The sequence below is a fragment of the Gymnoscopelus microlampas genome (genome assembly GCF_963454915.1).
Source record: "Gymnoscopelus microlampas genome assembly, chromosome: 7".
Lineage (NCBI taxonomy): Eukaryota > Metazoa > Chordata > Actinopteri > Myctophiformes > Myctophidae > Gymnoscopelus > Gymnoscopelus microlampas.
This window is the reverse complement of record NC_139944.1, coordinates 6555503-6581891: the sequence shown is the minus strand read 5'-3', so window position 1 is coordinate 6581891 and position 26389 is coordinate 6555503. Positions and strand designations below refer to the sequence as shown.

General features: G+C 46.7%; 1 protein-coding gene across 1 annotated transcript in view; it reads left to right on the top strand.

Annotated features, from left to right (window-relative positions):
• The first annotated feature begins 7478 nt into the window (after positions 1-7478).
• The window catches only part of lrig1 (leucine-rich repeats and immunoglobulin-like domains 1), a 64452-nt gene continuing 45541 nt past the window's right edge, over positions 7479-26389 (top strand). Inside the window, exons 1-2 of the mRNA XM_084063214.1 lie at positions 7479-8606; positions 24754-24825. Of these exons, the coding sequence (XP_083919340.1) occupies positions 8380-8606; positions 24754-24825 (299 nt within the window). The 5' untranslated portion in view covers positions 7479-8379. The remainder of the gene's footprint in view (positions 8607-24753; positions 24826-26389) is intronic.

Genomic DNA, 26389 nt, shown 5'->3' with positions numbered 1-26389 from the left:
CTATTAAAACAACCGCAGCCAAATAAACAAGAGAGAGAGAGAGAGAGAGAGAGAGAGAGAGCGAGAGAGAGCGAGAGAGAGATGCCCTTCTCTCTCCCCACACCCTGTCTGTCAAAGGGAGCTGAGTCAACCTAAGATATCTATGGTTTCAACTTTGCCTCCCTCCTCCGAGCAAGGCGCGGACATGAGCGATTGTGGACACAGGTAAACACCTGTTGAAAAGCAATGGAAAACCCGCGCCTCAGCCTCCCCCAACCCCCCCCCCGTTTCAACACAATGCATGCCTTCACACCGGCACTGCAAGGCTGACACTGTGACTTAAGCCTGAGTTATACTCGTTTTCTTTCCGCGCCGGTGTCGCGCGGGAAAAAAATGTGCCGGTCTACAAGCTCGACAACGCGCCGTGCTGCAACGCGTTGTAAGAGCTTGTAGATCGGCTATTTTCACCGTTAAGTATAAATCAGGCTTGAAGATGTACAGGCATAACAGAGGGGGGGGGGGGGGAACTGCACGTGGAGCCCACGCCCACCCTGTGACCGAACAGGTCGGGGTGGCGGAAATCTGTCATCGCCCCGCCGTTAGCACCGCTGAAGACCTATATACCTACCTGACAGGAACTTGGCACGGCTCGTCGAGATTCACTCTCTTCATTAAACAAACCGTGGTGAGAAATGTAAATGTTAGTACACACTTTGGTATTGTGTGTGTGCGTGTGTGTGTGTGTGTGTGTGTGTGTGGAGAGGGGGGAGGGGAAGGCCTTAGTGTTTGGACACCTGTGGAGCATTTCGGCAGTGTTGAACTCCAATGACAACACCACACACAAAGGAGAGAAAAAAAAACCCCTCTTCATTCAGACTCTTCTTTTAGCCCGCCCTTCCTCCTCCTTTTAACAGGTGTTTAAGCTTGTGACCCGGGTGACATGCCTGTCCTCCCTCCCTCCCTCCCTCCCTGAACAGGTTTTAGGTGGAATAACTTTTTTCTTCTTGTCCTGTTCGTGGTGTAAAAAGGCTGAATACACTGTGCCAAGGAGGCTAGCTGCTTCTTCGGCCCACTTGAAAAGGCTTCACGTCGTCGATTCTCTCTAAGTATATGGAGGTGTAATTCAGAGTTTTTATTAGTAGTGTGTGTTGGCTAGGAGCCTGTGTGTACTGTACATGTGGAGGTTGGCCTGTTGCCCACAAGGACATTACTCCCTCAGCGGAGGTGTGTGTGTGTGTGTGTCGTCCTCGAATATTTTACCTGTTCTCCGTATCTACCTACATATGGTCACTGTCGGGTGGAAACCGTGTATGTCCAAAACCATTACTTTCCAGGAAATTAAAAGAAAGGTTTTTCAATGGATACAATACAGTTATTATTCTGTCACAAGCTCTCGTCAATATGTATACCCACAGACAAATCTACAACTGCCTTGACTTTCACTGTCAACGTTTTTGACCAGAACCTACGATGCACAATGCGTTTGTGTGTGTGTTTGTGTGTTTGTGTGTTTGTGTGTTTGTGTGTGTGTGTGCGTGTGTGCGTGTGCATGTGTGTCTGTGTTTGTGTGTCCGTCCACACACGCACGCGTGCGTACGTGAACGTGCATGAGGCCGTGCGTACGTGCGTGCGTGCGTGTGCCCTCCATGTTCTTGTAGCTCCCAGATCGCACCACTTAGCAAGGGCCAGGTCTGTTATTGACAGGCAGAGATGCCCAAAAGTGTCTCTGCTTCCCATTAGCAAGGCATCTTCTCCACGCTCGCCCAAACACCCGTTAGCCATCCAGGCCCAGTATGAGGAGTTGGCCTGCGTTTCACGCCTCCCCTCTTTATTGTTGATGAATGGCTGCAACAGATGGCTTGTTATCTTTGAAGATTCCAGTAAGACGAGCGTGATGAATCGCTCCGAGCCGGCTTCAATTTATAAAAAAAACAGAGGGCCCCACATTTTCTTAACCACTTATACACTCATACACCTTGTCATATGATAATGAGCAAAGCATCGCCATCTGAAGAGTCGCACTGTGAGCTTGTCTAAGACGCTATTTTTTGCAATTTTTGAAAAGCAAAATTGAGAAATCTTGAAGGTTCTTTACAAAACGAGATGTCCTATTCACAAACATGAATACAAAACATATCAGACAGTCTACTACTGCCTCCGAAAAGGTGCATGTATTTAATTCACATATAGGGCTCTATTTTACTAAAATACTAACCCGTTATTACTAAACTTCTTTGCCGTTTTTGACTATTTCTAAAAACATGTTCAAATAGTTCAACTAGCCGATCTTCATCGACACGGTGTGAGCTTGTGGATTGGCTATTTGAACTGTTTGAAAATGTTTTTAAAAATAGTCAAAATAAAAATGGCAAAGACGTTTAGGGATAATGGGTAAGGCACCGGCGAAAATAGGGCCCATAACCATATAACCAGCAGTAAAAAAACAAATGACGCTGGGGTAGCGGCCCGGACACCTATGGGCTCCATTGCAGCCTGACAGCGTGCCGCGGGTTGGAGTCCCGATCCCGACAACCTTTACTACGTGTCTATTTTCCGTATACCATCAGTGTTGCCAGATTCTGTGAGAGAAACAAGCAACCAGGTCTAGGAAAACCAGCCCAAAAGAAGCGACTTATGGGCCACATGAGCACTTTAACATATACATCAGCTATTTGAAAATAGCAGATCTACAAGCTCACAACGCGTTGCGATGCGACGCGTTGTGAGCTTGTAGATCGGCTATTTTCAAATAATATATTGCGGGGAAATTATAGTAAGCAGATCTGGCAACCCTGTATACCATCAATAAAGGCCGAAAAGGGCCCAAAAATATCGAAAGCTGGATTCAAGCAAACTGAGCCATAGCTTGGGGCCCTCACACACCCGCTGACTCCCACCCGCTTCCGGTCTGACGATCATCGCTTTTACAAAAAAAACAACCTGCGAATAACGTCAGATATGACAAAAATAGGCATTCCTCTTGCACTAAAGAAGTACACCTTGAAAAACCACCCGTTTCTCATATCAGGTGCGACGTCTTCATGGTGCTGCACCTTTTCGCTTTAACTGCCTGCACTTTCATCGCATTCCAGCATGCGAATATGGTTGGCGTTAGAAAAAAAAAGAGAAGGAATCCACGCAGGAAGAAAAGAAAAAAGAAAGGAGAGGTGGAGGAGGAGGAGGAGGAGGGCTCATCTGGTGCAGTCATTATCCCCTTTACTACATGCCCTCATGACAGACCCTCGTCCACTCTTCTCATCAGTCAAAACTTCACACACAGCGAGCACATGCACACCGGGGCCGGACAGGGCCCGTTGTGGTAGCAATAGCTGTTAATGCCTTCCTTACTTTGTGAATTCTTCTTAGGGCACCCTGTTTCTCACAGCGCACTCGTAAATCAACCCCCATGCCCTGGAGGGGCGAGGATGGGGGCGGGGGGCGGGGGGGGGAGCTCGGAGGGTAGGAATCCCTTCCAATGGTGCCATGTGAAATGTCTCAGTCCAAAGGGAGGAGGGAGGGATATGGACACTTGCACTGTCCTGTGTGCCACAGAGTTGTGTCAAACGTTAACAGTAAAACATCAAAAGACAAGAGTATTACACCTCGGCCCCTGAATATATGTATATAACACACAGCTTGCGCCATAACTTTCATCAAGTCTTTTTTATCGTCCATCATGGTGTAATTTTGCTTTTACTGCACTGTATGTCAACGCCAGGAGGAACAGTTGTGACCTTACGGTATTTATTGCATTAAGAAAAACTTGGACGCAAGTGCAGAGAAAACAACGTTCTTTTGCTCCTGCAGGGTTCATTTGAGAGCGGAATTGGGAGTGATATGCTAGCATAAGATCCCTGCAGTCAGGTGGGCTTGTCTATCTAGACCAGCATTCCTTAGCTCTTGGAAGACACGTATGTTATCTGACACACTTAGCAGATGTGGACGCGTTGCCATTTTTCACTGCATTTAAGAGAGAATCATTAAATTGTACTAAGTTACAGTTAGCTAATGATTTGGAAGCATTTTTCCATACCAAAACCAAATCCTTTTCTTACTGTACGTTTGCCGAATCTACTGTGGTTCTACAGTAAGTTATCATCCTACATCACAGTAAATATACAGAGACAGCCAACCACATACCCCTACATCAATACTCCTGCATTGTTGGCCCATATTTCATACATACACCGAGCTTGGTGTATTGATCTCCGCTCTAACGTGGTGCGTTCCGTTGACCTCTGTGTTGGCCGCACAAAAAAGTTATTTGAGTGCCAAGTTGTTCACAGCAGGCCAGCGAACAGATAAATCACATGAAAAGACGTGTCAACAGTCCTCTCAAAAATAGACCACCGAAGCACCAGATCCAAATACCATATCTGTTGAAGGAACTTCAAAACACTCAGCCGTACACATGCCTTGTTGGGACGGCAGTGGCTGTATAGCCCTTCTGTCACGTGAAGATATATAAGGGACATGAGAATGACAAAGTATAGAAAGAAACAAAACAAACATTTTGAGGTCAATTTGTTTTATTGTATTACATTAGATAGATAGATAGATAGATAGATAGATAGATAGATAGATAGATAGATAGATAGATAGATAGATAGATAGATAGATGGATAGAGTAAAAAATTGTACATTACAAAACAGCTGTCGCATATAAATCCAACACAACAGTCCCAACATTACGGCATTTCAGGACAGACCGCAGATTTGGCTTGTAAAAACAACCGTGTTTTCCACTAACTCAGTTTTTTCCGCCGACCAGATGGAATCATGTTTTAACAGAGGTCTCATGGCCCAGATATTTTCATGTGCAGCATGCACAGGGCTGTAGGCCTCACCTGTGGTGCTACCTGTGCTCACTCACCCGCACCCGTGATGCAACGTGAAACCCTGGCCTGTGTTAACTGCAAAAAAAAAAGTAAAGGAACGAGGAACTGTGCCACGGAACTGCCTGCAGTGCTACAGGTGCGAGTATTCCTGTCCCCTCAGCCGTGATTGATTGCATCGAGATCTGGGAGACATCCCAACTCGAAGCGATCACAATAGCTCGCGCGGAGTCAATCAATATGATCTGTCAGTGCCAGGAAAAGAATGTGATGGCGGACGGGGGGGGGGGGGGGGGGGGCGGGGGACGGGGGGGGGAACGGTTCACGGGGCCAAGTGGCTGACAAGCCCACCGATTTATCGCAGATGTGCATTTTTGAGAAAACGGGCGGACATGACTTCACCATTTGGGAAGAATTATGTGCTATCGTGAGACCATTATAGGGCACCCTCAAATGGTGTAAAGATCAGCGCGGATGCACGGAAAACACACAAGCATGCATGTGCACGGCCTCACACGCGCACACACGCACGCACACGCACACGCACACGCACACTTTCTCTGTCTCTGACGCCCCCCCCCCCCACACAGTGTCCCACTGACAATCACTTGTGAGCATGGCGCGCACGCGCACACGCACACGCACACACACACACACACACACACACGCACACGCACACGCACACGCACACGCACACGCACACACCACGCTATGTCACTGGTTCTCAGTGGGGACCGGGGAACCACAGGGGTCATTGGGGGGGGGGGGGGGGGGGGTTCCAGGGGGTCCGCAGCTAAATGAGGAACAGTGGTTTAAAAATGTATGCCCTATTTCCAAATTAGCCGATCTATGAGCTTGTACATCTTTTATCGCTTGAAAAATCTTGACAAATCTTCTCTTATGGGGGGTCCCTTGCATAACATCTTTTCACATGGGGGGGGGGGGGCACGGCCAAATACACGTCAACGTGCGGGTCTTGTAACCTATTTGAAAAGATGAAATTGTCTTCTACTCCAGGCTCCAGAAACAGCCTGGAGTATATAGCCTACTGTGATACTGTGATACTGTTGATGCCAATACCTCTGTACTTTTACATAAGTACATTTGTGAATACAGGACATTTACACGTACTCATAACAGAGTACCGTATTTCTGAATTGTTGTACTCTCTACTTTTACTTACAATGTGTAGGCTAAGTAAAAACACTGTAACTTATGGCAATGGTTCACAAAGTCCAGGGACCCTTGAGGTGTTCCAAATGGACCCTTTACGGGTCTGTAACTCTGAGAGTGTACAAATGCAACCAAATGGACCCATTCGGGGGCCATTTGGTTGCATTTGTATTATTTCTGCACTGTGGTATTTCTACTTTAAATCAGTGGTGTAAAGTCACTAAGTACAACAACAATTACAACTACAATTTTGAGGTATTTGTTCTTTACTGGAGTATTTCCAAGTTTCAATACTTTTACTTCTACTCATCTCAGAGGCAAATATTGTACTTTTACGCCACCAGAATTATTTGAACACTTTAGCTACTTTGTAGATTTTGATTATTATTACAAAACGTACATGAACCACTTCAGCTACATTTTGGCCATTTGAAAATAGCCGATCTAATAGCTTGTAGATCTGCTATTTTCAAAAGATTTGTATACATTTCATGCATTTGAAAACTTGTGAAATGGGGACATTCTGCATAATGAGTACTCTACTTTTGGTACTTTAAGTAGCTTTTTACCAATACTTTTGTTCTCAAAAGTGTACTTTAACAGAGCATTTCTACATTGCAGTATTGATACTTTTACTTAGGTAAGAATGTGAGTACTTTGTTTTACCACCACCACTGATAGTAAGAAATCAGAGTGCTTCACTGTGGGCCCGTAGTGGGTCGTGGCCCTTTAAGAAGCAGTGAGAGTGAATAAGGGGAGGGGGGTGCGGTTTCACACCCGGGGTGGGAAACATGGGCGGGGCCAACGAGTGGCTGTGAGTGACAGCTGCTCATGGACCCTCCCCCTTCCAACTCTGCAACGCCTTGAACAACCAACCCACAGCGACCAATCAGAGGAGGCCTTGTCCTTGCTTCTCAAGCCCGGAGCGGCCAATGGGAGGGTCGCGAGGGTCGGGAGGGGGAGGGACCCCGCGGTACAGGCACTGTTGTGTGCAGGGTTGCCATGTCCGCTTATTATAAGCGACTTTGGGCTTGTTTTTCTGTAAAGTTGCTTGTATAATATTAGGCTTGTTTGTTTCTAAAGTGTAGTTGCTTATTCGGGCTTGCTTCCAAAATGGTTTTATTATTATTTAAACCATTGTTTCTCAAACATTTGTCATGCCATGGACCCCCTAATCAATATGTATTTGTCCCTATATAATCCCCATCTGAAAATGTTTTGTGCCAGGGACCCACATACCAGATGTGTGTTGTTAGAATGTTTCCCTAATATTCCACATTTTATTTCAAGATTTGTAAAAAAAAATAAATGTTGTGGGCTTGTAGATCTGCTATTTTAAAAATAACGTGGTCATGTATGTTGCTTCTTTTGGGCTTGTTTTCCTAGAAATGGTCGCTTATTTCTCTCACACAATCGGGCAACCCTGATCCAACGTGGGACTATGGAACGATCGCCCCCCTGAAACTAAAAAAAAAGAAAAAAAGAAAGGGGAAAAAAAAGGAAAGTAACTGAAGAAGGAAAAAAAAAACCTCATAGACGGACGGAACGGGTCGCTATTAATCGGATCGCGGAGATTTAGTGACCGCAGACCACATGTGATCATAAGCTGTCCGGGACGAGATCGGGACGGGGATCTGCTTTGGTGTCGCTTTGCAAAGTTGTGGATTATTGGACATGATCGAGGTGTTGCTTTTTGAAGACACACTCACACAGAGAGAGAGAGATCAACGGTTACATTCTAGAAAGAGATCAACTGCCGTGGTTACATTTTACCTTGCGTTTTAATTAGGAACATTGTAACCTTTGTTACTTTATAGTTGCGCGCGGTGGACGTGACTGTGGAAATGTTTCCATTGTGAGACAATACTAACACTCGGGCTCCTCTAACGACACATTGTAGCCACTGATCTCTGAAGTTATTTGGATCATCACAATCTAGCCGGGTGGACTGGCGTTTCTTTTCTCCACTATCATCTAAAAAACTCGCATGTTGTTGCCCTAAACATGTTGATTTCACCGGCGATCGTTGAAGAATGTCGGTTTTAATATTCTGTGGACGATCGTCCACAAGTTAAACTTTAAATGTGTAAAAGTTTCGTGCGGCTACTGTGTTTTTTTCTTCCTGGGGAGACCGTTGGATCCACTTTTGATTCCAAGCCGCATCGGGGACACCACCAGAGGCAAAACTTGGGGACGGTGGGAACTATTCTAAATGACTGGGAAGCAGCGATCGCTTGAAACAATAAGCCATATTGTTACGACAAGACTATTAATGTCCTACAACGAGTGCATACGCTCCCCAACGCTGCATTATTATTATTAGTTCCCCCCCAATTTGCGGATCCGGGGGGAGAGAGAGAGAGAGAGAGATCAGTGGATCACTGGATACAAAATGGCGGCGTCCCTGGGACGAATCGGATCTCACTATGTTTTTTATTTAGTTTTGTCGCTTGAACTGTTAATAATCGGCCGCGGATCGTCCGCGTCGTCGGGCGTCCCCGACGTGACACTGCCGTCGTGTCCCCAGAACTGTACGTGCAGCAGTCAGGACTCGGTGGACTGTAGCCACGGGGACCTGGTGGTCCCACCGCCGGACCTTCCACTTTGGACGGTCTCCTTGTAAGTATAGCACACACACAGGCAAGCGATCAGTTTGGTTTTCTGACCCGTCGCCTATTTATTGACCATCCCGTAACGGGGTAACAATGTTATTACACACACAGTCAGGCTGTGTCCCAGGGCTGTCAGGCTGTGTCCCACCAGTGTCAGGCTGTGTCACACCAGTGGCTCTCAAAACTTTTTCATCTCAGGGACCCCCCCCCCCCCCCAATTGGAAAATATTGTGTGCCAAGCAGGGACCCCCCCCCCCCATACAAGATCTGTGTTGTTGCAATGTTTCAAAAACATTTCAAATGTGTCAATTCAAATAAAAAGGGAAAAAAAAAACAGACCTATTGGCTATTAACAGGCTATTAAGTGGTTATACACATTTTGATGTGTATAACCACCGGGGACCCGGTCCTGGGGGTCTTCGGACCCCTACTTTTTAAGTTTGAGAACCACTGCTGTAGTGTACACACAACCAGGGCACCATGCTGCAGCCGTGACCAGTGGTCAGTTCTACCAAATGGTTCTCAAAGTTTTACATTTCACAGGTCTCCCCTTAACTCAGACAGTGTGCAAATGGAACCAAATGGACCCGTTTGCACACTGTCTGAGTTACATACTTGTAAGGGTCAATTTAGACCCCCCCTAAAGGAACCCAAAGAGTCCCTGAAATCCACTGAGAATGGTATAACTCAGAACCACTGAATTATACCATCAACCAGCTCTTTTTGGATTGGAAGAGAAGACCCAATGCTTGCAGCAACGTGAGTTATTGTGGCAGAAAACCATGGCTTAATTAAGTTTGGCAGTTGTTTTTTCTTGCTTATTAAGGCTCCTGTGACTTTATAATACATTCCTGTTTACAACATTGGTCAGAGTGGAGGGAGGGAGGGAGGGAGGGAGGCTTACCCACCACCCACGACCACCTGGGCGCGTTCCCAGCACAACCACAGCATTCTGGCGAAGGGTGTTAAAAATGCCTTGCTCAATGGCCGCGTTTGCTCTGCTGTAGTTGTTGCAGAGAAGAGTTGGGACTTGCACGTACAACCCACCAAAATACAGTTTTCAGCTCCCTTGGGGGATTTAGAGCTATTGCCACCCTCAGGTGGCTCCGGCTTGTGGTGTTCCCCAAATGCTAGAGTCAAAGCTACAGTGAATGCAAATTCTTCACAAAATAATGTGCTTGTCACTTGTCAGTGCGTGACAAGTAGCTATTTATAATGTTATTTGCTGAGTTATGGTTGTAATCGTTACTGTGAGCGTCTTTGTGAAACAGAAATCTGTCCAAGTACGTGTTAGACATTATTTATATGTCTGTTCTAGTCACCGGACTGGTAACTGACCCCTCGGTAAGTGGATGCCTCCGAAAGTGTCACAACATCCAAATTGGCTTTATTCACTGAGATTTATGGTGTGACAGCTCAGTCTTCCGCCGAAAGCCTGGATATGTTCCTGACTCGCAAATTAGATTTATCGTAAATGAAGGATAATCTCCTCAAGACAACACCGACCACAATAGAAACCTTGTGTGCAGGTTTGGTTTGGTAAAGAGAGCAGATTTGTCAACATTTTCATGGAATGTCTCCCTAAAATTGCAGCAGCATCAGCCTTTATGAAGCTGAATGACACAATCTGTTGACAAGACAACATATCACCCTGTATTCTCCCAGTCAACATGCCGGCTGCTCCCACTGACTGCAGTATATTATAGCCTGCACTTTCACGGACAAATTGCAAGCCCTGAAGAACAATTGTGCTTTTTTAGCAGGGATTTTTGTTTTTTGAAAGCCTAACTAGTGATTCCCAAAGTGATCTACAGCGATCTACGAGCTTACAGCATGTCAACCTATTTTTGATTATTATGTACTTTTTTAATCTTGAAAAAATAAGCTGGAACTTTTTAAAAGCTGATCTTCTCGTATGAGGGTCCCTGGCACTATCGTTTCAGATGGGGTTCTGCAGCCAAACACATATCAATTTGGGGCTTCTTGACATGAAAATATTTGAGAACCACTGGCCTAAATCATCCAGTGTGTGTGTGTGTGTGTGTGTGTGTGTGTGTGTGTGTGTGTGTGTGTGTGTGTGTGTGTGTGTGTGTGTGTGTGTGTGTGTGTGTGTGTGTGTGTGTGTGTGTGTGTGTGTGTGTTGTTGGGAGCGGGGGTTAAAGACCAAAGGCCTGCAGACCTCTCTGGCTCCCAGGTTCCTGTGTGAGGCAGTTTGTCTTCCCTTGGGAAGTAAGGAATGCAGAAAGAAAAAGGAAAAAACGAACTCTTCTAAAAACATGAATAACGACACTTGTGTCCAGGTAGTCCTTAATGCCTGTAAGCACCACTTGGCCAAGTTCAAGTGCAGGCCCTGTTGAACACACACACGCACACATGCACACACACACACACACGCACACACACGCACACACACACACACACACACACACACACACACACACACACACACACACACACACACACACACACACACACACACACACACACACACACACACACACACACACACACACACACACACACACACACACACGCACACACAGGTCCCCCTGTCCGAATGGACAATGGCAACTAGGACAAGTGTCCCCATCTGAAACAGCTGAACACCCGGCGGCCTGCGTGTGTGGATTGGAGCAGGGCTCACTGCTGCAGCGCGTTATCTTTGCCAGCCTTATCGGTCAAGTTTTAAGGACCCGCAATCTTGTTGTTTTTCAAAGGGAATGGTTTTATGGTGCCCGAATTATCTTTTAAAACACCTAGGTTGCATATTTCCTCACCACTTAAGATAGTTCCTTTGTGTTGGCAGGTAAACACAAAGGGAGAGAGCTCCTTTTCTTCTGGGCTCTGTAAAAGAGCCAGATTAGTAGATGATTACTGTAAACCAGAAGAGACAAGGAGAGAGGCTTTCACTTGCAGCTTAATGTGATCCCATTTAAAGCTACCTCAAGCCAAGTTCTTTCCACTTGGCTAAATGAAATAGTTTGTATATTATGGGGGTAAAGTTTACTTTTTTATTTAGTTTGTGTGTGTTGCTTGCTCACAAGGAAAATGCATGTGCCGCTGGAGGGGCCTGTGAGTGAGTTGCTGGCGCAAAGTGTACAGCGCGGCTCATGTATTAGCATACAGACGTCTCTGTTCTTGGCACATCAAAGCATCACCGTGCTCCAAATGTCCACCAAGTGTGTTGTAATCGGCCAGCTTGAGTCGGACAGGCATTATGGCTTGCTTAACTGCATGTCTGGGGCTACCTGTGTTATAATCCGGTAATCTTTCATTCATCTTCACGCATGACAGACTGAGCGCATTCTCTCTTAAGTGTGTCCCCAGCAAAATGAGGAATGGGTTTAAACACTGTCCTATCTTTTAGCTACTCCAAAATTGCTGGTCTACCAAGCTCCCAATGTGTCGCATCATGACTCGTTCTGGTCTTAACACATTCACTGCCAGGGGTTTTCTAAAACGGGCTGTATAGCTTCTGCCGGCATTTTTAAGCATTCTGACTAATCTTTCAAGAACCACAGACTATTTATCTCCAGTATGATCGATCCCCTGATGGTTGCTAATCACGGAGGGTTTCCCTGTGCTTCCGTGAAAAAAAATGTCATCGTGACCTCCCGTTCGCTTGTTATACCCAGTTGAAAATAGCATGTCTCGCCAAAAACACATGAAAAACACAGGAGCCAAGATACAGAATATTTCCCAAGTACTTTAACCAGGAAGTGAATAGAGCAGTAAATCCTCGGATCGCGTTATCTCCTGGTTCTGTGTGCAAAATAAAAACAAATAAATAGATATTATATATATATATTTATTTTTTTAAATGACGGAGATCTCCGTCAATGGCGGTGAATGTGACAAATCTTGTCTTCTGGTGGGTCCCTTTTCAAAGGGGGAACCGTGAGCAAGTACATTTTACAATTTGGGGGTTGTTGACATGAAAATGTTGAACCACTGTGATATGATGGGGAATGGTTTCCCATGCAACGCAGGGGTCATATATGTGATTACGGGATTATTTGAATGAAAAATATGTATTGGCATGTGTAATGCTTTTTACCCGAATCCCAGTACAACAGAAATATTCTCACAGTGAGCCAGATGAGCACAAAGTGAAGCCAGAGGAGAAAAAAAGTCAGCATTGTAGATGTGTGACTGGCGTGGATGCAAGGCCAGCACGCTGCTAATTATACCCCTCTGTCCGTCGTTTAACCCTCCATAATAAGGTGGTCAACCGCTAACTGAGCGAACACGACTGTACAGTCACACCACACCAGGCTTTTACACCGAATGGGTTTTATCCATCTCTCCACCTCCGGATCCCAGGGCCAAGTGAAATGAATGCTGGTGGGGGGACTCAACTGTCCCTTGTTATGTTTAGCCCGGGAAGGAAGCCGCGGGCGTGGTGGATTGGTGCGGTGGCCAGCACGGACATTACTGTTGGGTGTCAATAAAAACAAGCCATCGTCCTCTCCCTCTCTCTCCCCGCCTCTCTCTCTCTCTCTCTCTCTCCATGATGACTGGAGGCACAACGAGAAATTGCGTCGTTTCATTAAGTTATACACCTGTGTTTTTCTAAACTCGGTTCATGCTCAGCGCTAAGTCGCTCTCGTTCAGCGACGCCATCTCTAATTTATCACGCTCCCAAATTGTTACCGTTATGAAATGAATTGACAATATGGACAGGATACTCCCAGCACAGAACTCTGAGAATGACATGCTTATTGAATTTTAAGCATCAAGAATCAAGGTTTTATTTGTTACTAACTTATACAAGTGCAGGCAGCGAAATGTTGTGCTAACATCCTAACAATATACCTCTGTCCTACCTCTGTTGTGTACAGTACACACTGCCTAGTGCAACACAGAGGGGGGTGCACTGTGTAGACTGTATGTTGTAGGTCATGGAGGTGCTTTATATTGCACTTCCCTCGTTCCGTGCAATTGAGCATTTTACTCGTACAGTAAATCGCACGACTGCTAAGCAATAGCGCAACAAAAACAAGCGATTTAGTTATACGCACCTGTGCCCTCTCTGTGGAATGAAATGTCCTGCACTGTTCTGTGCCGAACACACAGAGACTTCGCATCCAGCTTTTAAAACAAATGAAGATATCTCCGACGTATAGCCCCTAAGTGCCTGTGAAAAAGGGTTATCTTTTCATGGGCTTGTATATCTGGGGAGTTGCAGCGCTGACACCACAGCAGCAGTAGCTCGGGGGTTGACAGGGGACTGGTGTCTGGGTACTGGTCTGCTGTATATCCATCAGTACCAGTCACTCGCTGGCCCTGGATGAGAAAAAAGGGGGGAAAAAAACACCCTAATACCTTCCAGTTGTCAAAATAGTTCCCCTACAGGGCCCTGTTTTGAGCGCTCCCCTGTGAGCGCGTGGCCTTGATGAGAATGGTAGGAAACAAGCGCGTGTTGGCATAAACCACGCAGGAGACTGAGCTAACAAGAAGAGATGGTGAGGGATCGAGGGAATTTGCCGTACATGAGAGGATTTGCAAAGTGACTACAGAGATCACGCACACAGAAAAGTCCTGATTGTTCATTTAGCTCTGAGAATGTACAAATGCAAGTTATGTAACCGAATGCACTCTGCAGGGAGAACATGCAGACACTAAAGGATGAAGGATCAGTTGAGCATTTCTTAAACATGAACTTACAGTATTACAGGCGTGATGTGTTTTTTGGGGGTAGCAGTTTTCTGTGTCAAACACATGAGCCTTTTTTGCTGATTAAACAAAGGGTTGCTTATAAGACGTAACAAATTCCCCAGTGCTCTTTAGACGTCGGCCGCTTTTGATCGATGAATAGCCAAATAACATTCAACACGGACTTCCTCTCGCTTGGTCACATATTCCCTCTCAGGAGTGGTGCCTTATCTTATTTGTGGTCCCGGTAATGTGTATAAATAGCGTTTTCTGCCCACAGTGCCATCCGCTTAATGGAGTTTCGCAAGTAAATAGGAGCATGACCATTACCAATGTTGGTTGTGATTGCCGTGGTCAGATGGAGATAAGGCAGATGTCTGTCTGAAAGCTTGCCAACTTCTCATCCGTAATATTAAAATCTACGCCTTTTCCCTGTAAAGGTTGCAGAAAGCTCTGGTGCAGACATGGGTGTCTTTTTGTTGTTTTTGTTATTGCTGCTATTGTTGTACAATCTTTACATCCCTCGCCGCATGCTCTCTGGTCAAATGCAAAGAGGTGCCTAAGATTCTCAACTGATCCTTGTGGAGCCCAGGTTTTCCTGAGTGGTTTCTGTATAAAGGGCAGGCCATAACTCTCTCATCTAGCCCTCCGCTAGTCACACTGCGGCAGAGCAGGCCTTTTCGCTCCCAATCCATCCTGAGCCTTCAGCCTTAAACCCCCGCAGAGTGGTGGCACTGGTTAACACCACCCCCATCAATTGGTTTTGGCTTCTGGCCTTAGGAAATGGGTTTGTTTTGGTGGTTTCCTGTTGGGGCCTGGTGGCTCGACTGGTTTGGGGCGGGGAAGGGGGCACGGGAGGGGGGGTTTGCGGGGGTGGGGCTGCGAATCACCTGGCCTGGGGGGGTAGGGAGAGGGATGTTTTCTGCCCACTGCCTGGAAGTGTTTTGTCAATGTCACGGTCTGTTGCAGTCGTTTTGCCTCCAGGCTGGTTCCACTAGCGGGCGAAAGTTCTGTCAGTGGTTGAAACCTCAACCTCAACCACCGTCAGCCGGAGTCACAACACACTGAGGCAACTCCAAGAGAGGAAGTGAAACTTTACTGACGCTCCTGTCACGTCTCTTTTAGAAGCTGCTGCGTCACTTGACAGCTTATCCTCAGAAAGCATGCAAAGACATTTACTACAATCAAACTAACGTGGTAAAATCCTGAGTGTTAATTTAACTCTGAGAGTGTAAAACAGGCCGGATTTTGCTGTGTATACTAGGTGGTGGAGGTTGTTGTCACTTGTTTGTGTCCATTAGGCTACTATTTGCCAGTTATGTGAGGTAGAGCTTGACATAAAGGCAAGAACCGATTGCTGTTACAAACCCTGAACCGACAAATAGTTTTGTTCTCTCTTTCAAGTGAGTTGGACCTGCCAACTGTTGTGCAGCCAAACGACACGGCAACAGCAGCAGTGCGCAGCGGGCCTTCGCCTCTTGTGGTTTCTGGGGCATTTCTCGCTACGCAGCCTTGTAATCTTGTGGTATTGGGAGTGATTATACCCAGTTTGTTTATTGTCATAGTTGCCTCAGCCTCGTGACTCAAGTGTCCGCGGGCAGAGTTTCTTTAAAGCCGCATCTTGAGCGTTTCCAAGAATTTTAAAGGGTTTTGATATTTATCGTTGCCACTGTTATTTTTTTATCAGCTACTTTTCTCGTTTCTTTGCTCCCCAGGGCCATACGCCATTTGTTTATCAGCGGCTATTGAAGCTCTTGACAAGTAATGTGTTGGCTTTATGTATATTTATCACAGAAAACGTAAGGGGTAATTCACCCCCGGGCCGAACACTCAGCGTGAACAAATTGGTGAGGAATAACTACGGTTGAGCCCCAGCCTTCATAACAGCAGATAAAGGCTGACATTAACATGAAGTTATGGAATGAGCTCATGGACTCTTTAATGACAAATCAAACAGCTGCTGCCACAAGTCACTCTTCAAGAATCCAGTCAGCAGAATAGACGGGTCTTTTTGTTAAGATACTTAAAGTTGCCAAGTTCTTTCTTTTTCTTTCTCCCTCTCGCCCCCCCCCCCCCCCCCCCCCCACACACACACCCCGAGCCGGTGTCTACAAAGTGGGTTTGATCGATGAATCATCTGCGAATTCTCTACATCTGGTAAGAGTTTGGAAATCTGGAGAAGATGTTAGAAAAAAAAAACAGTGACTCGGAAAGAGAGAGAGGTACTGTGCAAGTGGAGGAGCAACCCCCAAACCCCCCCCCCCTCCCCCAGACCCCCAAAAACAGACAGGGCAGGGGGAGAGCAGCAGAAGGAGAGTAGCCTCCATACTCTGATACTGCAGAAGGAGTTGGAAGATATATCACTTATAAAGAAGACAGCCATCACATTGCCATGGTAGTTGTGTAGTATAAATAACGGCCAATATTTGACCCCTTTACTGGCTATAGTGTAATTATTGCCGATTTTTCTTTGTGCCATCATGATATACGATAAGTGGGGGTGGAAATGCGCTGTCTGACAATCAGCCATTTCAGCAGTCAGGTCCGCCAGGTCAGCAAGTCTGTCTGCACAACGCTAAAACAATAGCCTCACTAAACGGATGTATTTATGTTCTTTCAGTCTCTCTTTTTCTCATTAATTGGGAGACACGCGTTTCCCCGTTTTTGCCTAATCAAGCGGTCTGGCGATTTGTTCATACGAGAGTCAATCAGTGTTATGTGTGCAGAGTTCAGGGAAGTTGTACTTCAATGCACGCAAGTTTGTGTGTGGTGTGTGTGCGCGCACACGCACACATGGAGAGTGTGTGCTGCACGTGTGTTAATTGTGTTTCTTCACATCTGCGGTGTCTGCTGTGGCGTCGTTGGGTCCTGGGCCCGGAGTTCACCTAGCTAGCCCCGGGGCTAGCGCAGACCCTTCCTCTAACCTCCCTCGCTGTTTGTTTGGAGTGCCCTGCCTCCAACCCGCCTGCCTCCAACAACCTCCCCCCCGGCCCCGGCCCCGGCCCCCAAAAACAGTGGCATGGAGGATCACGCTGCACATGGCCCCAAGATGTGTACTTCTTTCCTGCCCTGCTATAGCCTGCCTCGGAAAAACTTCACAAACTGAGTCACGCTCCCCGCTCCGACTGATCTCAAAGGCTGGAGCAAACTCCTTTGTTGCCTGGAATGTCGGTAGTGGTGGTGGTCGTGGTGGGGGGGGGGGGCAATCTGCAATGCAAACGGCGAAATATGCGGATCCCATCAGCCCCCCACGTTATGTCTGATCTCTCAAACGTGTTATCAGTTCTCAGCCGCTCTTTCTTGATCCTATCCTAGTATTTCTTTGCACCTTGTTATTTACTTCAGCCATGGCAGATGATGTGATGTGACGGATGGCTACAGATTTTGGGTATCTTTGCACCTCGAGGTTGATAAGATACCGGGGTTTTCCTCTGTATCTCTCCTCCTGTTTGGCTCGGTGTGTAAAATGGTGGCTTGGCGCTGGTGTTACCTTTGTGTATACTCTGGCTGCTGTTGCCTGGCTATAAAGCGGCCCTTTATGGCAGGAAGATGTGTGTGTGTGTGTGTGTGTGTGTGAGATTGCGTGTCTAGCTTTTCTCTGGTGCAGGTTATTATTTGACTAGTTTATGATCCTTCGACGTCGACCACATTAAAGGTTCTTTGTCTCTGGGCCGATATACTCTGGCCTCATCACTGACATCACTCCACACTTGCAGCGAGCGACCGAGGTTCACGCTGCCTGTTTCACCGACGTTGATGGTGAAGATAACGGTCGTTGCTCTCTCTCTCTTTCTTCTTTACTTTCTCTCTCTTTGTGTCAGCTCTCTCTCTCTCTCTCTCTCTCTCTCCCTCCCACCCACATGGATAACTGCGCGTTGAGTTACGAGCGCGGTGTCACAAGCTGTGATATCAGCCCCACAGTCCCCAGCGTTCGTCTCCTCCCACAACACCCACAATGCAGCAACGTTTTAAGCATTTCAATGAGTTTTATATGTCAAACAAACGGGCGCTGGCGGTCTTGGAAATGTCGGTGGCCTGGGTGACACCCCCCCCCCCCCGCGCGTGCACACACACACTTTTCAATGTGCCATCACATTTGTGCCACGAATGATTCATAGTATGAACATTTAAAAAGAATACACATATTGGTATTATTATTGTCATGTCGTATGACTCATATGTAGAATTTTTGGCCATTCTGGCGATACACTAACAATGTGTTCATGGCTTGGTGTGTAGTATCTATCAAAGTTGTTTACAGTGGAGATTCAACATGGTGTGGACAGCCTGCTGTTCGGTCAGGCAATCCTAGACTGTAGGATTTCCTGTCTTTATGAAAGCTTAATGCGGGTCTGCTTACACTCGGCAATCATGTTCAAGTATCTTTACCAGAAGAGTAGCATTCATGGCTGAGAGAGCTAGAAGCACCTAACCCTACGACCATACTAGCGTGCCTCCAGTCGTAACCACTGAGGGTCCTTGATCGAGACCCCCGTTGTGCCCCCCGCCCCCGTTTCACACAAGCTGTTCGGGGGGGGGAAATCCTAGGAATATTCCTTGGTCATTGGGCATGGTGGTGGTCCTAGGCTAAGTGGATGGCTTTTCCCACCAACAGCTGGGAATTTGCAAACGGTTGGTTGCTTTTTGTGTGAAAAGGGTGCAGGTGTTGCCACCTAGCCAATCACGTGACTGGCCTGTCACAACACTAAAGCCATAGACTCACATCAGCCTTATACATTCACACTGAACATAGTTCATTGCCACCCAACATTTTGGTCAATAAATACCCTTTATTGTCTAAGTATGCACTGCGTTATGTGCAGCATATAACAATGTCATAGAGCAGTGCTTTAACCCATTAAGACCTATTCTTAAAAATGTTTTCTAAATCCTAACAGTTTTTTGAAAAAATATCCAAAACATTTTTTTTCAAGATTTTAATAGCAGATATACAAGCTTATAGCGCGGCACCGAGTGCCGCGCTATGAGCTTGTAGATCTGCTATTTTTGAATAGCCAAATACATCTAAAGTGACACAGATGCGTTCCAGGTTAAACCTTTAAGCGGCGTCTTCTTTACTTCTCTACAGCAAAGTCCTTGACCAGGTCAGTGAAAAACACTTTCTGCAGCACGTCATGCTCAATGGACATCTAGGTGAGAAGATTAAGCCTCTCTTGAGCCATTGTGGATCTTTGATCAGAGCCAACTTCGAGAGAGAGAGAGAGAGAGAGAGAGAGAGCGAGCGAGCACAACACTTGCATTGTGACATAAATCCGCCAAGCCATCAACATGTTGTACCGGCTTGTAGTAACCAGATAGGAACGTAGCTCTTGCAGATGTTGATGAAATCTTTTAATTGAGCCATCTCCTCCACAAAATGTAACTCTTGTCTCTCCAGAATATGTCTTCGGGAGACATAGCAGCAGTTGCATGTAGTTCTTGTGCAGAAAGGGAGGATAGATTATTCAGGAGACCAAATAAGTGTTTTATGCCATTATATTACTGGTGCCTGTGATTCATCTGTCACAACAACCATGGAGAGAACTGTTGGGGAATGTCTCGCAACTTGTTAATTGACACTCTGCGTGTTAATCTAGGTACCAAATTGCTTGCTTGTCTGTCTATGAGCATGAGACCCCTCTGTAACCCTGGGAATGTACAAATGGAACCAAATGGGCCGGTCTGTTTGGTTCCATTTGCACACTCTTAGATCTAAATGAACACTGTCGAAAGTTACAGGTTAGAGTCCATTTGGACCCTGCCCTGGCGGGCCCCGGAACTAGACGTTGAGAAGCGGTGATTTTTAGACAATAAATATACGAGTATATTTTGTGAGAAGGGACAGGTGCTGAGGTGCGAGTGTACTGGCCCTTCACCGAGTGGAGAGCCCGGGCAGCTGTCTGTGTCTATGCCAAGATGGGCTAATTGCAGTGTTGGGCGGCGAGCCCTCTTTCCCGCTAGGACAGTTTGCTCAGACAGGCCGTTTATGGGTTTATCACAGTGTCTTGTGGAGCCCTGTCTGGCTGACGGGCTAATGCAAAAGCTAATATTGTTTCAGGTGACTCCAAGCCACCCAGAACTCTGAATTGCTGACCTAGTGCTGTTGTCACTTGACCTAAAAACGACGTGGAGAATAGGGGGCTGTGTGCTTCAGGGCAACAGGTGGTGCATTTTGCTACTTGCCCAACATGTAGCATGCCTATCACTTTTTCTTACTTTTTTAATTTAAGGATACTGGTGAATTTTCACATTGTTTAATTGGTGATTTATTTATTGAGTGCGTGATGGTTCTGTTTTGCTGATCTTTGCTCGGGAGTATAAGGGTTGTCTGGGACACTTTTGCCAAGACAGATGATCCGGTCTCTCGTCTTGACCCCTGTGGCCACCGTTTATAATATGCGGGGAGGTCTCGGGGAGGGAGGGAGGGAGGGAGGGTCGGGGGGGGGGGGCTTGTGTTCGGCAGGGAGACTGCAGAGGGTCAAGTAGGGTCTCGGTGGGTTGGAGGTGGGAGTGTAACCGTGCCTTCTCTCTCTCTCTCTCTCCCAACCCCCCACCCTCCTCACCTCAACTGCCCTCATGTTACGTTTCTCTCCACTATGGACAGACCAGAGGTTATGCCGACCTTCGTGGTCGCTGATGACTAGCTGTTCCACCTTCAACACAGCAGGAGTGTTCAATGTGACACGTTTTGTGGTCACAGTTCAGAATAGGATTCGGCGGGCTAAATTTAGTCTCCCCTGTCTTATGTATTCGAATGTTTGCAGTGCCAACACCTCAACCTTGTACTCAAGCACAATTGTCCAGAGGACTTGAATTTCCAAAGAAAACCATTGCGCTTGCGCTGGTCGTTTGCCCGGTGAGAAAAATGCGTGACGGGGACCCCTTACAATTGGTTCAGTGTGGAAAGTTGGCCCGACTCATAGACTTAAATTATTGCCCTCTTAATGCTTTTTTTGGTCAAGCACTAGCTGGAGAGTGCCGATTTTTGATCCCGCTGACTAATGTCAAACAGTCCTGCCCGTGTGGATAAACACGGGCATTCTAGCTGTACCATGTGATGGAATGCACCGTTTGAAATATCCCAGGCCTTTTTTTTCTGGCATCGAAGTTCTTTGTAGTGTTTGCCATATTTAATCATGGCCCGACTCTTGCCATTTCGTGTCATTGAAACGTAATAACAATAGAACTTTTCCGGCAGAGATGGGGTGTAAAATCCCTACTAGAGGCTTAGTACTAGCTACTAGTTAGTTTGCAACAAGTGAGCTACGACATTTTGTTGCAGCAGCACGACTGTTTATGGCATACATAGACTGTTCGTAAGTTAATGTATATACTCCGAGTCACATAAAATGATGTAAGAGTCATCTGATCCAGTGAAAACTGGTTTCACCTGTAAACACTCAGAGGACTAAACGGAGAGACACAGGTGTTGGAAAAAAACAACAACAAAACACCCACTGCCGCGCGTGACACCGTCGCAAGTATACATCTGACTTTAGGTTGCTTGAAGCATTAACCCACAGTTAGTGGTGACACGGTCACACACCCCCCCACCCCACTTCCACAGGGAAGAGAGAGAGGCCGTGAGAGAGAGAGAGAGAGGGAGGTAGGGAGAGAGAAAGGGAGACTGGGAGGCGAGAGGGAAACGGCTGTTATCAGCGCCACCTCATACAGTAGGTGTTAAAACGCCGTGAAACTTATCTCATCTGATAGGCAGGAAAATGAATCTGGCTGAATGAGGTCCGGGAGGAAAAAAGAGGCCGTTGTGTAAACACCTTCCCTTCCCTTTCGGCTTGTCAGAGGTGACTGGGAAAACCGCCACATGTGTGCCTTGCATAAACACACAGAGGACCAGCTTTTGTTTGTTACCGTGCGTGGCCTTTAGCACCAGTACGGCAGGTTTTGCTCTCGATTGTGACTTTTTTTTTCTTCTTCCTCGTCCAGTCATACGTTTGTAAATGTTTCCCCTCCTCCTCCTCCTCCTCCTCCTCCTCCGGCCTCCGCTTCAAACTTTTACCTTTCATGTTCCGTACGTTCAGGCTACATGCATACGGCTCCTCTTTTAACCCTCTTGTCATGTTCTCTAAAAAAAGCATTTAAAAGGGAACCTTTGGAAGTGACATCTGTGGCGACTTAGCGCGCGAGTCCTCTACAAGGGGGTCTTGCAGGTAAAAGTTCTCGCGGGCCAATCTGTGCGGCGATCTGCTCGCTTGTTAAAACCAATGATTGCCCTAACAGACGACAGCCTTCTCCCTCCGTCGGTCCCTCCTCTACATGCCTCTGTGTGTGTGTGTGTGTGTGTGTGTGTGTGTGCGTGCACGCGTGTGTCTTCTGAATATACATACCTCCCGGCTGCCGCGGCATGCAGGAAAACCATGTGATTTTTCACTTAGCTTCGCCCATAACGAGGTAATTGCCTCCTGTTGCAGGGGATGGCAATTTAGCATTCTGGGTCACAATGGCGGGGAGGTGCCCCAGTGAGCAATCACAACACACACACACACACACACCGCTGTCAGAGTTGTGCCCGGAGGCCTGACACACGCTCCGCTATTATCTCGTCACACAAACGCACACGAAGAGAGAAGGAGTTAGGAAAGGGAGACTGTCATTATCTGCAATCAAGCAGACTGAAGGAGAGCGAGAATCCGAAAGGGAAGGAGAGGCGTACAAGGATGGGAGCTCACGACCATATTAAGCTGTGCTCTATAAAAAAACGTCCAATTATTTTCCCCCTCAAGGTTGACTTGTCCTCCAGTTGATCCGTAATAGGGTAATCCGTGGCTTTCAGCGTTGTTTCTTGTTACGATTTTTAGCAAATGTCTAAAAATCCCATTTGACCGTCGATTTGACCATCGATATTGGCAGATCTACAAGTTCACAGCGTGTTGCGATGTGACGTGAAAACGGCAGAGCTATAAGCTTGTTGTCTGCTTGTAGATCGCTATTATCGCTACTTTCGAAAATCTTTCGCAAGTAGCGGTTGATGCAAAAATCTTCAATTTTTGCATCATTTTGAATGTCAAAAATGGGCATTCCAGGTTGAAAGTGGTTCAAATGGTGCTCAAGATCATTGCAGGGTCTCCTCCTGTTCACTCCAGCACCTCACGATACATTTGATCCCATTTATATTACATTATATTGTAATCTTTGACAAAAATAATCGAGTAGAATAATCATAAAAGGTGAGGTAAAAAAATCATGCTTGAGGATTCATTCAGTATTGTAAGATTCATTTGCGATATCTAAGTGCCATCGATTTTCCGCTATTACACAGTGGCCTGATCTCTGAGAAGCTGCCTGCCTCTCCTAACCCATTGAGACCTGGAACGCATCTGTGTCACTTTAGATTTCTTTGGCTATTCAAAAATAGCAGATCTACAAGCTCATAGCGCGGCACCGAGTGCCGCGCTACGAGCTTGTAGATCTGCTATTTTTGCAAAATCGTGAAAATTATTCTTAAAATATTTATTTCCGAAAAATTGTTAGGATTTCGATTTTTTTAGACGCGGCCTCAGGTCTTAATGGGCTAATGGGACAACAGGACGAGGAATGTGGGTGGTGCGTCAGGTAAATGTGTCCCCCGGTTCTCTGGGAACAAGCGGCCATCTCTCGGCAGGCCTGTGAAACATTCCTGGGCTGTCTCTGAACGTCTGGGGCGAGGGACACCGGGACGGGAGGCAGGCCGCCCGCTCAGAGCTGTGGGCTCCCTTTGTTTCTGTCTGCCTGAGCCCTACGCGTGCACGCACGCACACACACACACACACACACACACACACACACACCAACACCACTCACACACCAACACCGTTCTCAGTACGACCTCCTGTCTGCCCAGCGGGCTGAAGAGAAATCTGTGCGCCTGTGTGTGTCACACTAATGAACAAAAGAGGGCATTTGTTTGCACATATGACTCAATTTGTCACATAGCGTGGGAACCTTTATCTGAAATGCAGGTGGCATACTGTAATATCACACACACACACACACACTTGGCAGCGGTAACGCTATATCACTGGACAAATCACTTTCTAATAAGCCGCTGTACAAGTAAAGTGCCAGCTATTAAATACGCTATTAGCCCTAAAGTGCAAATTGACTGCTGTGCAGATGAATGGCCTGTGGGCAGGCTTAGGTAAGTGAGCCAGGAGAGAGAGACACAGTCTGTATCAATAGTATTGATCCGGCCCGCACACTGGAAGGTTAGCTTGAATGGATGTACTGCAGAAACACTTAACGCACACTGAACGAGGCAATTTGTCAAGTTGGAGGGAGAAAAAAAAAGAAAGCGAAGTTCGTCCGATTGTCAAACATGGTTGCTGACTCGCTGTTGATGAGTAAAACAAATTGTTGTAAGGAAAAACATAACATACGATTTTGAAAAGTCACAGATGGTTGCCAAAATTGTAATTTTGCGTTTTCATCCGTCATCTATACTATTAAATGTACTATGTTAGTGATATAAATTGTAAACGTATGCCCCCCCCCCTCTCTTTCAGAAATCTTGGCGGCAACAAGTTGACGAACATCAGCGAAGAAGTCTTCGCCAATCTCCCCAACTTACGAGAGCTGTAAGTAGTAGTCTATAGACCAATTAATTGTTTACTAACATTGAGACTGGATGCGCAGGTGATTGTTTGACGCAATCAATTTCCAAGCTGTTGTTTCGGGGTGCGCTAGTTTCAGCACACCCCAACCCCCTCTTGTGTGTTGGCTAGTGTGGCACGTCCTGGCGAGACCTGATAGAATGGGTTTCATTTAGCGCATACTGGTTGCACGCATACTGGTTCTTATCAGTGTGACGTCGTCTGTTAAGGGGTCTATGTATCCAGTGCAGTCACTAAGGGGATTACACATACTGTTGCACTGTCCATGCACAGATGTGCATACTTGGATAGTAGCCCACCCAGCAGTCGTACGCCTAGGGCAGTGGTTCTTAAACATTTTTTAAGAACCATAGTTTGTGCCAGGGATCTCCATAAGAGAAGATTTATGTTGTGTTTCAAAATATCTATTTACCCCAAGATTTGTGTTGGCTATATGAGTATAATAATAGGGTTGAAGTGGTTAAACTGTTCATGATTTTGCTGGGGACCTCCCTGTAACCCCTCTCAAGGTCTCCTGGCGGTCCGTGGACCTCACTTTGAGAACCGCTGGCTTAGAGAGCAGTGCCTGGGACATCACACTTGAGGGGAAAGCATGACAAGGAACACTTAACTGGACGATTTGGGTGTCCAAACACACTAGGGTTGTGTGTGTGTGTTGTGTGTGTGTGTGTCCGTCCATGTGCCTGCACTGAAGTTATCCAGCCACTCAAACCACTCCAGTGTTAAAGAGTTTGTGTGTGTGTGTGTGTGTGTGTGTGTGTGTGTGTGTGCGTGCACGTACGTGTTGGCCGGGCTCCCATTTTACACCAGTCCCTTTCAGTAGAGCTCAGCAGCATCGATCTGGCAGTCAGACAGCAAATCCATGAACACCACGCACTGCCCCGTCAATTTCTTAACAGAAAGGCCTCCCTCTGTGCCTCTGCACGCGGTGTTGGTGTCCGTCCTAGTGGCGTCGGGAGTGTGCGCACGTCTGCAATGTTAACAATATGAATACATCATCACGATCACATCATGACAGGGCAAACAAGCTTTTGAGCACGATGACGGACACAATTTTATGGACAAACTCCAAGACAGTCTGACATCTTAATTAGAAACGTCCATCTGAAGGCCCGGACCCGCCCCACAGCCCTAGCACAGCAATCTTCCGCATGTATCGCCTTGAACCGGGTCCAATTGAGAATAAAGTGGTGGTTTTCTATATTAAGCCTGCGCTCCACCACCCGATACTGTGGGCAACACTGGCCTTGTAAATATTTTATACGGTGAGGAGAGGGCCTGGCTCGCTGTCACTCAGCACTGGCACACGGGGGCACGTACACACACACACACACACACACACACACACACGAGCCGAGCGGGTGATACACACACTGGTGACATCTCTGGCAGGCAGGGCCCAACCGGTCATACGCTTATGTCTACATTTGTTTTACTCCGGTGTTATTTTTAAAATACTAGAAAAGCGCAGATCTCCCTTCGCCAGGCCCTCCCGGCCTACCCCAGGGATGTGTGTCAATCGTATGGG